Below are 18,687 nucleotides of genomic sequence, written 5' to 3' on the forward strand. Positions count from 1 at the left end.
CTTTTTTCTCCCTTTTTTTTTTTTTTAATATTCTGTTTGTATTGTGTTTGCCGTACGTGAAGCAATTAAAAGAAATTTGATACGATTGTTATCTGCTGGCGCAATAACGATCGCTGTTTGTAACGAACTTTACGCAGGTAAAAGTGAACGAGTGCGAAATTAGACGATTATTCTATTGCGTTTCATATTTAATCGGCTGTGCCTTCGTTTAATTCCACGGGGAAAATTACAAAAGTAAAGGAACGTGAGGGTCATTACCGCGGCAACGTTCTGCATTTTATTCCACAATCTTATGGAATTACATTTATAGTATTAATTCCTATTTCGCAATTTCTACGTTGTATATAAGATTTCCTCCCGGGGCACATCGAATTTAAATTGGTTTACGGGAATAGGAAATCTACATAAAGAGATTTGATAATAGTAACAGCGCGTTATTTGCCTTATAATTCCTGAATAAATCTTATTCCAAGTCGCATAATTTATTTATTTATTTATTTCTTTTTTCTTGTTATTTTTTTTTTTAATTACAATTTTAACGTTTATTTATATTTTTATCGAACTGTTCAATCTCATAAAGGAACATTAAAAGCTTTTTTAATTCTTACCGTGACGTATTGTCATCTCGTTAACTCCAAAAAATAATTGTGATTTTACGCGTTTTAATATTTAATAGGTCGATGAAAAAGAAAGCTGCGCCCGTTACTTTTTGCTTGCTTTGATATATCGATTACGTGATATTTCGTACCGACGGTGCAATAAGCGAAAATGAACAATATACATTACAAGTAATATTTATCGATAGACAGGTAATTATTGAATATATAACTTCTTTATAAGTTGTCAAATACGTCATTGTCTCGCAGCGTTTTATTCACTTTGTCGCTGTCGGGACTCAAAGAGCAACGAAAATGCAATTTAATTTCTTTTTGTTGTAGAGGAAAATGTAATTTCTCTCTGATACAACAAATGACATTTCGATGAAAATTTTCATAGTATTAAGAAATAGAGAGCCGCGATGTACAAACGAAATTTAATTTTCCCGCACGTACGGTGCTCGCTCTGCGGCCCAAATAATTTTTTTCTTTTTTTCTCCCCCAGTTTTCGTCATCGTCGTTTAGCGCGGTCGAAAATATAAGACGAGGCAGGTATTAAAAGTGAAATTAAATACGAGCGCGCGCGATTTTTCTCGAATATTAATTTTCGTCAAATTCTTCCGTCGTTACGCCGGGGAAATTTTTCAGGGACATAATGGAGAAGTAAAGAGAACGCGTTCCGCCTGCTCAACGATCCTCGAAGATTGCCATTAAACATCGATTCTGGCGGCTTCCCTTATTCCACGAGGGTAGAAGGATATGCAAACTTCCACTAAAAAGAATTTCAATTGACCAAGTAGAAGCCCTAATTTCAACAAATAATAATTTCGCGCTGTTTAGTTTCACGTCGTCGAGTATAACTTCCTTGAACAAAGCAGACGAGGTAAATTATAAGAGCCGTGAAAAACGGCAAACCAATCTCGAGGCACGAGGCCCGTCATTTCAATGCTCACTAATTATTTTCCACATAAGAAAGACGGAGACTAATGTTATAACAGTTGCGAGACGACTGGAGAGAACGTTGTTTCACGTCGCTGGGAAAAATAGTCACGAGGAACGTATCGCGGGCATACTCCTCAGATAAAAAAAAGTACCTAACATATGAAGGTATAAAGTAACACCGCGAAATATCCTGGTAAGTATCCTATACTTTGCGGTAATCGAACAACGACGCAAGAAGCTTATCTTACAATGGAAAGTCTCTTGGCAATATCTCTTACAATTCTAGCGTATCTCGAGCGGCACAATGCCAAGGAAGGCTACGAGCGTCGATGGTTATTGTCGTAATAGCGTCCGCCACTCTACTGACGTTTAGGGAAAAGAAAACGTTAACCCGGGAAGCACTCGTGTGAATTCAATTATCATTAACTCTCTAGGTACAAACACCGTTTACGCGCCACACACATTCGACCATAATTGAGAATTTCGGACTAAACAATCGCTAAATACCTCTTGTTATTTCATTATTATACATCGCGTTGATTCATAATTAAAACAGATGATATATTGTAATTATGCATTTTGATTTGTTCGCTAATGATTTCAAAGCAATCCAGCGTGCTATTAAATTAAAGGGATCAACCGTGCGTCTATCGATCATTACATTTTTAAACGCATTCCCGCGCTCGTCGCATTCCCCCGCGCAGTACTTGATAACGTTATCAAAATTTATTCGACAGTAATTATTAAAAACCGTAACCTTTTCAGCAAACTCAAACCGCGGATAAGCGTATTCCAACAATTTTCCGCCACGTGGCGTTTAATATAAAAGCGAAAAATGTAGACGGTTTGTAGAGCCGAGTGTTAGAAACCAATAACGGACTGAAAGGTACAAGCAGCGGGAAACGGAAAATGCCCGAGCGATTATTCGGTATGTGATTATTTTCAAATTGAAGTGACCGCCAGTATGTCGGGCGCGCGGAGCCAAAAACGCTTTTGTGCCAAAACGCGCGATCGAACCGCGCATTTTGCGGAAAGCAGCGTGCAGAAAGCGGCTCGGTGAGTCGTGAAATAACGAAGGTGTAAGGGCGGAAATGCGGACGCGGCGAAACTGCGATGCGGCGCAATTAAAACGGGGCTTGGATGCAGAACGAAGTGTCCATTTCCTGCACGGCGTTAATTGAAAATGCAGTTATTTATCATGCGCGATGGAATGTGCTCGGGGAGATCCGAAAAGGACGAGAGGAACGAATCCCCCCCGTGGCAGTTTGCCAAGCTGTATTTCGGGCGACTTGGCAAAAAGGCTTGGAATCATATTTTACTATATGCTCCAGAAGACACGGCGAATCTGTTATAAAAACTATTTAGATGCCTGAACGTTCCGACTCCCTTTATCGCTTCGCATTGCAGGCTGCATTTCTTGCAAACGCGTTGAGCTAATTGTTCCCACGTGTTTCAAGAAACACGTTTGTTGTATCTCGTATGACTTTAACTTAATTATTGCTTTCTTTTTCTTTTTTTACATTCGTACAGTTTCCAAGAGTATCGCGTCAGGTTAATTTCCAAGTATCTGATTTACCTTATTTGCGAATTTTCGACGAGTACCTAATTGCTATCGTCGAGTAAACGTAGCCTGTGAACTTGGCGAACTTCCGAGCGACTCGTTTTACGCGTCAAGTGGAAATAGTAAATCGTATTTCACGTCGTAAAACGTATCACGTGTGCCGAATTATTTACAGTCACGTACCGAGAGATGAATATTTTCGTAAGTTTCCTTTGCGCTTCTTACGATACTAGTGGGATCGAAATAAAGTTTCATAAAATACGATGGGGATCCAAACGCGTCGCAATAAAAATCGACATTTGTTGCACATAAAAAAAAAAAGAAAGAAAGAAAAACCGACAGCGGGTCTTACTTCGCTTTCGTCGAACGAATTCCGTTTGGAGTATAAAAAGTTTAAGTATAACGCGAAAACCAATGCAAAGAGATACGCATGCGAGGAACTTGAGAGTCTCTGACTTACCCTGAAACTCCTTCCGCGCTGCGCTGACGGAAGTGACGATGTTTGCGACGTGACCCAACACCGTCGCAAATAACAGCAGACCGAAGAACAGTTGACCAATCACGAAGAGATATTCGCCTTTACTTCTCGGTCTAAAAAAAAGAAAAAAAAAATGTGAGTATCTCGCTTTTAAATAAGCATTTCAAAGAAAATAAAATCGCAGAAATAATTTCAGAAGTGTTGACAAAAGTATCGCGCGATTTTCGCGACGAAAAATACGCGATTGATCGCGGTAACGTGATCGTATTATTTCATTCAAAAGTTATTTGCTTAAAATAATTAGAGATAAAAAAAAGTATCGGAAAAATATCCGAAGAAATAGTTTTTCTTTGCGCGATATTTTCTTGCTCTTCCATGGGTTTCCTCTTTCTCGAGTGCGCTAACAAAAATGTTACACTCGTCTATTCACAGTTGCGCGTATTAATTTCTTTTTTTTTTTTCTTTTAAATAAAAATATAACAAATTCCGAAACCGCATATATGTATAAACAAACGTTAAAACAGACGTCGTTAAAGAAAATCACGGTATAATCGATATGAATGGATTTTCGACCCTGCACCGCGGAAAGAATCTGAATACCGCAGAAAATTTATCAATTTGGTTATCGGTTATTTAGTTGTTTATCTGGCGTTTTCTTTTATTTGGGTGGTTTGAATATTTCGCATACACATTGTCATCGATTTTTATCAGAGCTCCATTTTGCGCAACCTAGCGTCGCGGTGGAGCGTTGTAACACGGTGGCGGTTTGTCCATCGCTTTTTATTCGAAACTGCGTACGAGGTATCATTGCGTGAATACATGGAATTACGTGCAGATTGGTATACGCGGTTAATGATAGCGGACCCGCGAGAATATCACGCTAAAAATTGAAATCTAGCATAAATAAAACAAAAAACAAAAAAAACAAAAAAATGTTATTCGAAGCCTGCGTACACGATACGATTTCGTTCCGTATTTAATCGAAGAATAAATGCAGCGAAATCAATTACATTTTAACAAGAAATTCTCAAATCTCTGTGAAATCACCTCCGCGGATCGCGAAAGAACTGTTGCTCAAATTTTTGCGTAATACGCTTTTGCGATGGATGAAACGACAAAATTTTCCTTTGTACACTTGTCCACTTTACGTACCGCGTTCCATATTTTATTTCATACGCTGTTTACCAGATCAGATGTATCTTGCCGTGTAAAAGCAGAATGGCATGAATAAAATTTGCTTAAACAAATAAAAAGTTTCCATATGCGGAATAAGAGAATTTCATGAAGCTCTCCGAGCGTTGAGAAATGCTTGGCCGATACATCAACGATATTATTCCCTCGAAAGTTATATCTTGCGCGAGCCGTGCGGCATACATGCGTAACGCCGGCGCATAAATAAGTGAATAAATACCTGGGCAAATCGCCGATAGTCGTTAGGGCAAGTGTGCACCAGTAGTAACTTTGCAGGTATTGCTTGACCACGTCCGCCGTTTCGGAGTCGCTGAACACCCAGTTCTTACTGCCGAAGCCGTTGTTCTTATAAATAATGTGATAGAGGCACCCGTTCCAGTGAAAGATCACTAGTAAATAATGTATCAAGGAGGTGGAGCGAAACAGATTCGGGTAGTTTGTGTGTCGCTCGGTCCTGTCCATGAACGCCCAGAACCTACGTCAGAGATGGAGAAAACGGGTTGAGAAAATTGGCGGAAATTCCGGCGGTCGCGGGGCGATAAATTTCGGAATTCCTTTTAGAATATATATCACGCGGGGCGCGTTCAACGAACGTGGGGCGAACATGTTTTTAATCATCGCATATACGATAGGAAGGCTTCGTGCCTTCAACAGGTTAAAATATGCTCTTGTCATTTTTTTTATTGTTTTTTTTTTTTTCAATTATTATTTACGAGTGTGGCGAGATTCCCCCGTTCGTGCAATTCGACAATTTATGGCGCAGCGTGGCACCGTGATTGAACCGATTGGGATCAATAATTTATAGTATAAACTGCGGAAAACTCTAGGAAATATTGAAATTTCACCAATTTTAATTTTATTTGAAATTAAATTTAAATAAAGTTGCATAAATTAATTCAATGGAAATTAATAACTGATAATTTTGCAGAACGCAAATAGAACGTGATATCGATTTAAAATTAAATATTTCCAAGGTGCTAGGTGTAGATACGTCGATGCAGAAATCTCGCGGCGAAAAAGCACGGGAAAAGTCGCGTTTCTCTTCCACACGTTGCTTCGAATAAAGAATAATATTGCTGAGATATAACACGAGTTACCTAGACCGTTCAACGTATTTTTTGCGGTACCTTCGGAATGCCGATGTTTACGCTAGAATGTGTAAACGTTCGCGTGCGAAAGATCAGCACTGCGTTACTATGACATTACACGCGAACTTTTGCAATCTATTTCAATCTCACTTTACTCCAAGTAAGTCGCACTCCAATGGTGTTCCACGAAGAAAATCCAACTTTTACACTCGAGCATTCCAAGTCAATTATAGTAGCCGAAACGAAAAAAGAAATTTGCAACAATAACTCTAGTATTCGAATCAGTACTCGCGTTCGCGTCATTAAAAACACGGACATGAATTTTCTATCTTTTTAAATTACGAACGTTCTCGAGCTTGACGATACATTTGAGATAAATTTACAAGAGAAAATATTACAAATCGTCACGCTCCATTTAATACCGCGCCAAAAAGCTTTGGCATCGCTTCAATAAGTATGATAAAAATTAAGTGTTATGCTTAAGGCACTTACCGATAAATTTTTACGAGTCTAAAACTTCGCAGCATACTGTTAAATCCTATAGATAAGTATAAAAAGTCGAGGGGCAGCAGGCACAGGATGTCTATGTAAAACGTGGTGCTGTTCGTATAATGATTTCTCAGTTTCGTGGCGTCGGTTTGCAGCACGCCGTCTTCCAAATATCCCGTTCGAATATGAAATATTATGTCGAGCACGTATAAAAAATCCGAGAAGTAGTCCAGGCAAAACCACACCCAACGAGTTTCTCCTGCATTAAAAAAAAAAGAAAAAAACAATACATTTATTTCAACTCACTAACGATTAGTTAATATATAAATAATATATGTATAATGCTTAATTTTAATTTCCGTCTAAAAGCTAAATTTGTTTTACACAACATTTTCTTTTAAACATAAATTTGGTATAAATACAAATATGTAATAATTTTTTCAATTAGTTATGTGAAATTATCGGTCGAAAACCTCTATATTGATGGTCATTATATTTAACTTGGCTTTTTGTATTCCTGATTGGAAAAAAAAAAAACACTTTTTGGGACGATTTGCATATGCAAAATATTTCACAGCAATTACCTTTATTTCGTATTTAACTCGTGTGTGCATTTTAATTCATATATCGTTTTATAAATCGTTATCGCTCGCTTTGATGTACAATTAAAGTAAACATTACAGTTATGATTATTATAACACAGACATTTAATTCGTTGAATAAAATTCTTGAAAACTCTTGAATGTAAAATGTCATTGAAAGCAATTTGCTTTAGAACGTCTTTACACGGATGAATCAAAGAATATCAGGATGTAATTTAATAATTTCTCGTGCTCATAGAAGTGTTTTAATTTAATTATATACGAGTATTTATTTTATTTAAAATATTGTACTCATTAAAATATATCTGAATATTAATTTCGTTTATATGACAACTGCTATAAAAAATTTATTTCACGATTTCATAAAATTCTTAAGAAAGTTAATATATTTTTTATTAAAATATTCAATTTTCAGACCTTAAGATTGTATTAAATCATGTAAGACGACGTTATAAAAACGTTTATATGACACGATAAAAGCTGTAAGTGTAATGCGGACTAACCATTGATCTCCTGAAAGGCAAACCTATAGATGATCACCCAGAAATTGTAAAGAAAGGCAAGAGAAACCACCATCGACCAATAGTAACAAAGACGTCCCGCAGGATCGAAGATGAAGGACCAATTTGGCGCACCCGTGTGAAAACCTCTCGATCCAGGTTGCCCGGGATAGCCTCTACTACCGCGTTGCTGTTGCTGTTGCTGCGCCGTGTACCTCCTGAGACAGTAATTCAACGCGAACCTGCGCTGATTAATTACTTTCATCCCCGAACGCGTTCCGCGACACGGCTATCCATTTTTTCTGTTAGCGTGTACGAGGACTCGCGTATCAATGTGAAAAATTACAGTAGTGGAACTATCGAATGTTCACAGCAGCCGAAAAAGTCTCTGCAATTTTGCGCGCACCATCTGGTTTTACTAAATTAAAAACGGGGTTGTCACTTTTCGTTAAAAGATTTTTTTGGAATTTATGTTCTTTTTTTTCTTTTTTTTTTTTTTTTCCTCCCGAACAGTTTTGTATTTTAACGAAAATATTTCTGTTTAAAGAAGCTTCTAGCACAATTAAGCTATCTTTAGAAATGCAAGAAACGTCGCTGTGGTATTAAGTAAGCCTCCAAGAAGTCACTTGAATATTTATGATCCTTCGCTACAGATTTCTTCGTTATATTCATTTTCCTGAACTTTCATCGCGGATTTGACCTCTCACGGGGAGAGAAATTAGCATCGAATTGAATTTTTCTACGAATACCCGGTACTCTCGATATCGAGATGTGAAAAAAGAATTGCTATTGAGGATACGTAACGGAACTTGAAGCTCGGCGATAATTGAAATCGGTCGGTAGCGATTGCTTGCCAATCAAGTACTCACGTTTCAGTACCGTTGCAACTACTGTTGCTAAGATGATTGACTGATGCCGGTGTATGGAGGTGCGATTGGTCACGCGAGGACGTGAGAGCAACTGTATATGGTAGCTTGAATCTGCCCCTTAGGTGGTCCCTTCTTCTCGGTTTGCGGCTCAGATCGAGCTCGCTCGCCCCTCGATTCACGTATCCTCCCTGAAGTGAGTCCCTTGACGAGCTAAAGTATCGCTACGAACACAGAATACACCCACATCGGTTAAAATGCATAAAATACTCTATAAAAAAACCTTACACTGACAACGAGAGGTAGATACGGCGAGCGACGTAGCTACTTCTGGCTATTTTTCATATCCCGGAAATGACTTCTCGTCGCATATTATATTTTTCACATCGGTTTATTCGTGCAATATTCGAGCCATTAAGGCACGGCTCGCCGTATACGGTTGTCGCGTACAATGAAATAGACATCGTGAATGTTATCCGCTCGTGAAACTGTTGTTAAAATCATTCTTTCCCGCGTAGAATAGTTTCATTTTAAACGCTCATATTCAGAGACGCGTGCATTACGCTTTTTTTTTTTTCTTTTTATGGAAATAAATACAATATTATCGTGATAACTTTTCTTTAGCCGAATCATTTTTTAATACGCCAGCAGATATAAAAAGCAGTTAAAAGTCAGATTTTGAAAAGAAACACTTGTCGGGCAATTGAAACGTTCAGCGGGGACGGGTTTAAGCGCAAAGTATCATCTTTAGGACGCGTCTCCGACGAATATTTTATCGCGCGATCGCTTGCGGTAACCAACCTGCTGCTGCTGCTGATAGTAGTAGTGGTGGGTGGGTGTATGTCGGCTCATGAATTTACCGCTGACGAGGTCCAAGAGGCTCTGCCTCGAGGGTAAAACCCCCCTGGACACGTTCTCCGCGCTCTTGGTGTCATCCTCTTTCTCTCTGCCGCCGCCCCCTGTTCTACCGTCGCCGGATCTACCGCTTCTACCATACTTTTCGCCCCCGTAGCTCAGGGCGGACGCGGAACCGCCGCTCAGACGGTGCCTCACCCCGCCTGTGATAACACCTGCAACGTCAAAAGCGCCGGTGGCTGTAAATGACAATTCCTATTTTCACTTCACGAGGCCTTTATGTTAATTTTAGTACCCAATTATTTTCATATATCTCCTCGCCGCCACTCGCGATTATTTCGACTCGTTAATATTAAATAAACCTTTTCTTAAACAACTCTTTAAAATTTACTTTATTAAGATGACTTTCTACGATCTAGTATGCGTAACATGTTTTTTCTTAAATTTTTAATGAGATCCGTGTCATCATGGACTTTTTCTTTTTTTTTTTGTTTTTTAATCTACGTTTCTTTTATGGAATTTATTTCCATGAGATAATTATATAAATATGCATATTCTTGCTGTTGTAATTTTATACTTTCTTGTTTTATAATAACAGATTTAATAATATATACCTAGAAAAAATGTATGAAGAAAAAATATTGTTCCTGTAATGTTAATATTTAATTTTGTAACGTAATATCTGTACTTGGAAAAATATAATGAGTCTTTGTATCGGTGTCATCTGTAGACTTAATCATAAAACAGGTGTAAAAAAAATTCAGTTTTCTCATAAATATAAAATTTCTCACGTGATAAAGCGAAATAACGTATTAATATTACACTCGAAAATAACAGAATGATGTAAGAATTGACAAAAGTCTTTTTAAAACCCCGTATTATAAATGCGATTTTAATTAGTTTCGTATTAAGATTTCAGTAGGAATGAAAGGAATTTTCGTGAAATACAATTTGAGCGGTCGATAAAAATATTCAGCTTTCCGCTTATTGTCTTCTTCGTCGAATATTATTTGCCAAATAAGCAATATAAATTTACGCCGGAGGTGCCGAGTCGGCGCATAAGCTCAAGGCCAAGCGTGGGAAATCTCATTGAAAATGCGAGGAGAAATAACCAAGTTTTCACGGAGCCGGAGCATATCCCGGTGTTATCTCCGTGCGCGATGACACCTGCAACGTCAAAGAGACTGCTACGGAACGAAACGAGTCCCGTTTTCTTGCAGCACGAGATTACGGCTCATCCACTTTTGCTAGATAGTAACGAGGCGTGACATGATAAGGGCGCAAAATCCGTCCGGAGAAAGCTCGCGTTTCGCTCCCCGTCGTCTTGCGAATCCGTTTAACCGGGGAATAAGTTTCGGCGGGCCGAGTTATCACCCACCGACAGATGACTTTGCCGCGCAAAATCCGCGTTACGATTTCTTTCTAATCTCTGCATACATCTTGGTAATTTTTATATTCTAATTTAAACACCGCGAGCAAGACGCGCGCAAGGTTCGTTCTAGTTTAATATAAAAAAAATAAAAGAGGTGAAAAAAAAAATAAAAGTAAAATAAAAAAAAATATTTACGCCGAATCGGAGAAGGAAGAGAGACAGATTGGAGAAAATGAGGAAGAAAGGGTGAATAGAATAATTAAATAAAAGGTGAATGAAAATACGTGACCGAGACCCACTGCACGAAAGTAACGAAGTGTTACTCGAGAAACGTCATAACGAGATTCCTGCTTTCTGGAGCTGTTTCGCAAATAATCTCGTGCTCGCGCGCCTAGCGTCCTCCATTAAGGCGGCGGGGAAAAACGATCGCAAGAAAATCTGCGCGCCAGCGTTCTCTTCATTACTCTCCTCTGTTATTTTCTCGTTAATGCGATGTAAAATGACACTGCGCAAAACAAGCAGTGGGGAATTTAGACATCGAATACGAGTTGCTGTTAAACAAGCTCGCGGATTCACGTTTGATAATGGTACGCCGAGTTACCTCTCTATTTTCAAGTGTCCGGAAAAATAACAACCGCTTAATTCGACTAATTAACTTATAATCGCTATAAGCTGTTTAACAAATTGCAACCAATAAATTTACTTTTACCCGGTCGGATAAATTTAACGCGCAATGCAATTTTGAAGCTTTCTTTTTGTTACGTTTTTAAATGTGGAAAGACATTTTCGGTTCCCAAATTTCAATAATAATTATTAATTAAAAAGTCAAAATTAACTAACAGCCATGAACTTTCGCTTTGATCAGGACGAGAGACGGGGAGAGTCGTAAGGCTAAGATCTTTTATGAAGTAACCCTATTCAGATTAGTGGCTAAAATAATTTGAGATCAACCGAGTCGGAGGTGCTAATGAATAATGCGCAACGTGCCCGACGGTCATTATGGCAAGAGACGAATTAATTCTAGTTGGAAGCTGCGTCGCGAGCAGGTTTATTCGCGTTGTGGGCACGACGTCGTGTGGTCGATGGACAAGGACCATTGTACTGTTCTCTCAAAGACCGACGGGACGCAAATATTGTGTTCGGGTAAACGTACACGACATACCGAACGACATGTGGCGCGATATAGCCGTGTCGGTACTGGGTACACGACCCCTTAAACTGAATTTATATGCCCGGGCAATGCGCCGTTCTTTACGCCGAACTTTACTGACCGGCCTGCTTGGCGGGCTTCCCGTTTGATCCTTTAAATTCCAATGGCAATTTACGCGGCGGTGAGCGCGCCGCGAATTTTAAAACGTTAATCAAAACCAAAAAATGAACGTCGAATCGCGGCTGATAAACCGCAATTTATGGCCGTTATGTGCTGTTTGCGCGAGAGCCTCCGCAGCCCTCCCGACCTTCGAAATAAGAAATCTTTTACGAGCCTCTCAGCGATTTCGCGATCGCGTCGGTATTTTCTGAATAGGAGGAGTTACGTTAAATCGTGATTTACTGCGAGATCTAAAAAAATACTATCGTGATGCAAAGCGTCGCCGAGATTTTTACTTCAAATACAGATTTCATTGGCGTATTAAAAATGTTTTATGACTACGCGCGTGACGGATATTTGTGTCTTTCGTAAAAAGCGAGATCCAACGCGTTTAGTGACACTCTGGGGCGTATAAAACCTCGTCGCATACCGTGACGTGCATATACATCTGTCGTTTCAAACTCGAATGAACTGTGCGCCTCAAGTTTTGCAAGGTATTAATGGCAGCGATTCCCCTGATCCGAAAATTCGAAATTCGTGCTACATATCATTTCCGGAACAACGTCGCCTCACAAACAGACAACTTTTCACTGAGAGATATATTCGCTTTCAAACTTTTACGAATGAAAATATGGCGATTCCAATATCCGTTTTTTGGCAGGTTCTCGTTCGCTCTTACTCTCACGTAGAAGAAATAAAGTAAGTTTAATGGTGACGCCGTGTCTCCCAAACAGCTAAACGGAAATCTCCGTGAGAAAATTGAGAAAGCGCGACGTCGACGAGAAGCGAAGTACAAAGTTAATTGCCTTTTGTTGCGACAGCTTGGCAAGGCCAACAAAATTGAAAGTGTATGAGCACGGGACACAAAGCTGCGTTATGTTATCGCGATAACAATTGCACTTTAATATTTTATTTTTTTTTTTATATTAACTACCAAGTGTTCAAAAATGCAGGTAAATTGCGTCAGCTTTCTCGTAAATTTTTAATGGAAAAAGAAAAAGGTTCGATACGATATTACGGGTTTCTCGAAAATATCTGTCCAGAAATATTGTCATTAAGTACCGTTCGAGCCGGTGACCCAGAACGACATGTCAAGCGAATGAGGCCTATATTGTCGTCAAGACAATTTCGTATACAAGGCGACCATTGGGGCGTATTATCACAGTGGTTATATCGATCGCGATGCTCACTCTAGAGGAAAACGAGAAATTGTCACGAAATTACATATGACGACATGCGGAATACGTGCCGCAAATTCTACGCAGGCAATATGCATTCATTTTCCAAATAATGCGAGCTGCACGACGCTTATTATTATTTTAGTTAGATAAATGTTAAGTAAATCGAGTGTCGGAGTTATAAATACAAATAAATGTCATAACGTTCGCAAATAATTATCACGGTGCTTGCTTATATCATACGAGTGCCACGCGAGTTCGACGCCGTTTATCGCGTTCTCTAAAAATCACGTCGACGTCAAACGACGCCTGCTTCTGTGTCTACTTCAACCACTAAAATTCAATAAATAAACGTAAAATAAGATAAAAGGAGGAGGGGGAGGGAAAAAAGGAGGAATCAAAGAGTCGAAGTAAAAATAAAATGGATGTATGTTCTCGCGCGCGCGATGGAATAAAGAACGTGATCAAAATTTTATTCCGGCCGTGTTTTTGACAGTGCGTGACAAGCACAAATGGAACTCGAAAAAAAAGGAGCGCGACGGATAGAACAACAACAATATTTCAGGTAGGCAATGGGTGTCCAGATTGCTGAAATAGAATCGGATAAGCTTTCAGAGCTGCTCCGAAAAATGTCGGCTATCGCGAGGACTATTGTGCTTTGGCATACGGAAATATTCGTTTCAAAAAGAAAGACTGAAGCTGCGCGCATTTCGGTATGTGGATAGATTCGTAACGAGTCGACTGAAGCATAGACTCGACACGCTGCACCGAACCACGTAAATCGATTCTGTGTCTAAAGTATCGTCATTCATATAGAATATGTATTCATCGGACTGCGTAAACTTTGGCGACAAGAGTAGCGCATCAGTTTTATGGGTTATCGAGCGTGAAAAACTCGCGAGGTAAACGAACACGCGCGAAAAGAAAAAAAAAAGAAAAAAAAATGAGTACGGAAGTGAAACTGAATAAGAGAGAACTTAAAAATAAAAAATTTATATCTAAAAAAATCTACGACACGATACATTAAATTTTATTTATATATATATATATAAAAAAGATTATTTTGCAAAATAAAACAACTATTGCAAATTTTTTACTTCTATACTTTCCCATTCGATAAAATTCAATAACAAAATAATAAAATATAAAATAAAACAACCTTTTACGATAAACTTTAATATGATGGATAAATAGCAATATACGTTTTATCGTCCGTGCATCGCGAACTTGAAAGTTCGCGACATGTCGTTATCAACATGTAAGTGGATATGATTGGAGAGTCCCATTAAAACTTACGTCGAAGCTAGTTCAGACTAATGTCGCAATTTGCGACAAATAGTCTACCAAGAGATTGCGCCATTATCCTCACCGCTGTTAATATAACGCCTCTTGTCTGCCAGCGATCGAATCAATATACATTTAATCAATAACAGTTCATATCACAGAAGAGCTATTCCGCTAATCGTTTCTAGCAGAGTTCGTAAACCGAAGTAGTAGTAGACGTCAGTGCATAAACCAGACCGGAGTGGAATAGTAAAACAAATGGTGAGTTCTACAGCGAATATAGAATTTCAGTAATATACATCAATGTACTTGTGGACGCAGCGCAACATATACAGAAATTTTACAATGGAAAGATAATTGAACTAAAAGCAGCGCGTTGCAACAAGGCTGTTTGGATGCAAAAGTTTTTGATTTTTTTTTTTTTTCTGTTTTCTTTTAAGCTTTTACATCAAATTTTTCGATAAAATCAGTCAGAAAGATGAGATTCAACTACATTATGACGAATGTATGTTGTATATAATGTAGGTGGTTTGAAATATGTATAATATTATATTGCTCATGTTTCAAAGATATTAAGTAGAAATATTTTTTAATTTAGAAACAACAGGATGATTTGTAATTAGAGAGGAAAATATGCGATGAGACGCAATATGGAAATGTCGCGAGGAGAAAATCTAGAATAATATCTAACAAAGACAAGTTGTGTTAAAATGCAATTAGCGTACTTGAATAAAAGAGTAAACTTTTTTCCCCCGTCGAAAATGATTTTTGTTTCGCAGAAAAATATTTTCTCAGTGAAATACCACGTTAAATAAAGATTACAAAATAAAATCAAAGCCAAGAGCACTTTGCCGAACATAGAATTTACTTTCATCAGACGCGTGACAAGATTTCTTTTTTTTTTCAAGAAATTAATTAAAATATCTTTTGCGCTTTCTTTTTCCACTAGAAGAAATAAATTGGGCATGAAGAATTTTACGTAAAATTAGAAAATTAATATATCAACATTTAGAGTACAATACTTGATAACTCGTGTATTTATAAATTTTTAAGTATATTCTAAAAGGTCCCACAATTATCCTTTAATTCAAGCACGATAATAACATCGTTATTTAAGCTCGTTATCCGATAACCTCTCGTGAAAATTTTGCGAGTACCGACTCGTATTACGCAAAAGCTCGTTTGCTCTTTAATTAGTTAACATGAGGACCTTTCACAATCATGGAAATTTATGATAAACTTCCTATCGTAATTAAATGCTTTTTTTAAAAATAATTCGTATTGCTCTCCCGGCTCCTCGTGTTAGAAATTCAAATACAAACGGTACGTTGCGTAATCGAAATTTAAGTTCCTCTCAGGTCAATCGGAAACAAATTATTCGCAATATTACGGGTGTAATCACGAAATGCAATTTTTCCCGTAATTGTTCATAATTGAACTGCACCGCGGTCAATGCAATGATTTTTTTTCTTTTAGCATTTAAATTGCAGTCGCAGCTGCTTTTAGTACAACAATTATCTTTGCCGAATAATTTTGTAAATATGGAAAAAAAAAAGGTTTCCTTCCCTTTATTACCTGCAAAATTATTTGCGATTCAGCAAATAGAAATTTTCTTACACTTTTATCCCCCACCGCCTCTGCTGTCTTTTGTGTGCCGGCAAATCGATATGCAGAGAGATATGCGCAGAAAAACACCTATTTGCAATATCGATATTACGCGCGGGACGCTTGCAAATAAGGATTAAAAATAGGCGGTTATCGGCTGACCGTTCGCGCGCGGTGAGGATATTTATGTCGCACTTGATACATCTATTTTCACGTTGAGACGTGCCCGCGTTCCGAGTTTTACATTTCTCCCCATTGAGTTGACCCGTCCGAATTCGTTTGTCGTTCCATGAAATTCCGATACACGGTCGAAATCTCAGAGGACGACGAAACGTAGAACAAAAAAAAAATACATACAAGTGCCATTCGTATTTTTCTTCTTTGATAAAAATAAATTGACCACGAGACTTCAATTACGGTCAGATAAATTGATGAGAAAAAAACGGTTTGTCAATCGGATGACATAATGCGTACATAAAATCGCTGGCACGATTAATCCTCGATATTTTACGGATATCTCCGTGTGATAAATTTTACGACTTTCCATATTTTGACGATAACTTAGCGGCAGGCGTGCACGTACACGCAACTTTGGTGTGTATCAATAATACTATATTATATTTCGTTAACCGGTTAATTCATAGTCTCGCGTTCATGTTTACTCTAACCGACACGCGAAACATTTTCATTACAAATGGAATTTGCTGTCCCGGTGCAATTGAATTAATTCCGCTGCTGCGCGCAAAATACTTTCAACAGAGGCGAACACGGTGTTTATCGCGAATAGAACTTCGTACAATTATTAGGATAATAAATTCGCTGAACCTGTGCTTTACGTCTTCGTCATTTAGCGAGAGAGGATCGGACGGAGGAAGGGAAAAGTTGATTCGCGAGTTAACATCGCAATACAAATTGATTTAACATTAATTCATAAAGTAGGTAAATTTTCGGATTAATCGCGAACAGTTAAGGGACGGAGACGCGTCTTCGGATAAGGAAAAAGAACCCCGAGGAAATATTTTACGATCGCGTTTTGTCCTCTCGTCAATCCCGCTGTCGTTCCCGTTCACTTAACTCGCAAAAATAAAAATGCGAATCGATAATCCGCACAATGACAGACGTCACGGTATTTCCTTCCCTTTTCTTCCTCCGGAACGACTTCCCCTATTAAAATTTGCTAATTAAACACGCGTCATAAACGAGGGCGAATTGAACGTATTGACCGCTGTGACGGAGACGCTTTCGACGACTCGTCCGTGCTCGCAAAAATAATCAACGTCACGTTCCGCGGATATATGTGCTTGTGTGCCGCCGGTCGCGTCACCTCTATCTTCCTACGCACGGTCCCTTTTTTACGGAATTAAATTCCGGCCCCGGGGCAGCTTCCAGACGCGACGCGGATAGCGCCGAGGTAGATTAAAGCTGGATGAAAAAGCGACGAGGTTCGTAAAACATACCTTTCGTGTATCTGAGGTATTGCAGAGACGTGGGAACGACGAGTCGGCTCGGGCTGGTTCATCGGACAACGGCGGACTTCGGAAATATTCACACGCGAATCCAACTGTTCGCCTACGCCGCAGGCAACGTTTCCAACTACGTGGGGAAAAGTCAAATCACGTTGTACACAGGGTATATCGTCACGACTACGATCAAGCCACCGGTACACTAACCTTGAAACTCGTTCGCGATACGAAATCCGCCGATGGTAGGAGATAAAAAGCACCGACGTTTCTTACAACGCAGCTCGAGAGTGTGCGACGTCATCGAGGCCTGTTGCGATTACGCTTGCTTCGTTTTTTAGAGAACAATCACTGGGCGAGTCTATTTCGTTGGCGTGCCACTCAAGTTCGGAAGAGAAACTAACGATAACTAAGAGGGAGGCGACAAGGGCGCTGCTTAATGGCGTCGCGAGTTTGACCGCGTAAATCACAGTCCCGCAACATGGTGGGTGTCGTGTCAGTCGCGAGTACCAACCATCAGTGATGGAAATCGGGACGGAATCTTCGCGCATGCGTGATTCCCATCACTGCCAACCATTCGCCTTGCACATGGAAAGACCAACATGGCGTCAACTGCGGCGAAGGTGGCTAGCGTGGTTGTGCGTCGAATCTCATACGAAACGCGTACGTGGAAGTGCAGTGGACCGCCAGCCACATACGACGGAGGAGGAACGCAGGATGCACGACTACCCACACCACCACAACAATCACTGTCCTTGGCGGACGAGGCGGAGAGGGGAAGCAGAAGCGGGGCGCCTTTCCCCTCAGTCTTCGGTGACCGTGGAAGGAAATCGTAACAGAGGAAGTACCGTACGCTAGCCGCCGTTGTCGGAGCAAACTTTATATCTGCTTTTCGGTGTACGTACGCGCATACAGTGTAGAACGTCGGCCGGTCGCAGCCGGTCGTCCGCGTCGACGATATCGCGTTCAGTGTTTGTGGTTCCCGAGGAGACGACCTTGCAGTTTCCGCAACGAGCCTCGATCGTCGGAGGACCGTCTTCGGGATACGACGACTACTTGCGTGCGCATGAACAGCCAACAACACGAGCGAAGCCGCGTTGGCGAGGACGGAGCGACAAGACGTACAAGGTCGTGACGCCGAGACCCTGGACGTCAGCTTCGAGAACGGTGAGTACGTTTCCTGTTTATGTGACTTTCTCGAGTAACCGCGTCGCGCTTATTTCGCTTGATACGAGCTGCGAATTTTGTTGCGCACGACTTCTCTTCTACGTTACGCAGCCTTTCGCTCGTCTCTAACCTGGACGTATTTCC

At 39.7% G+C, this 18,687-nt stretch overlaps 1 protein-coding gene across 7 annotated transcripts in view; it reads right to left on the minus strand.

Moving 5' to 3' along the window:
• LOC139102746 (cyclic nucleotide-gated channel alpha-3) overlaps positions 1-18,687 on the minus strand; it is a 136,124-nt gene that overhangs the window by 58,203 nt on the left and 59,234 nt on the right. For 6 of the 7 annotated variants that reach the window (XM_070656864.1, XM_070656869.1, XM_070656865.1 and 3 more), the window contains exons 4-9: positions 9,115-9,383; positions 8,317-8,537; positions 7,451-7,689; positions 6,349-6,604; positions 4,989-5,243; positions 3,560-3,690 (exon numbers count right to left, since the gene is read on the minus strand). In XM_070656864.1, the coding sequence (XP_070512965.1) occupies positions 3,560-3,690; positions 4,989-5,243; positions 6,349-6,604; positions 7,451-7,689; positions 8,317-8,537; positions 9,115-9,383 (1,371 nt within the window). The remainder of the gene's footprint in view (positions 1-3,559; positions 3,691-4,988; positions 5,244-6,348; positions 6,605-7,450; positions 7,690-8,316; positions 8,538-9,114; positions 9,384-18,687) is intronic. The other variant, XM_070656868.1, reaches the window with a different exon arrangement.

Source organism: Cardiocondyla obscurior, linkage group LG05 (assembly GCF_019399895.1).
Source record: "Cardiocondyla obscurior isolate alpha-2009 linkage group LG05, Cobs3.1, whole genome shotgun sequence".
Classification (NCBI taxonomy): Eukaryota; Metazoa; Arthropoda; class Insecta; order Hymenoptera; family Formicidae; genus Cardiocondyla; species Cardiocondyla obscurior.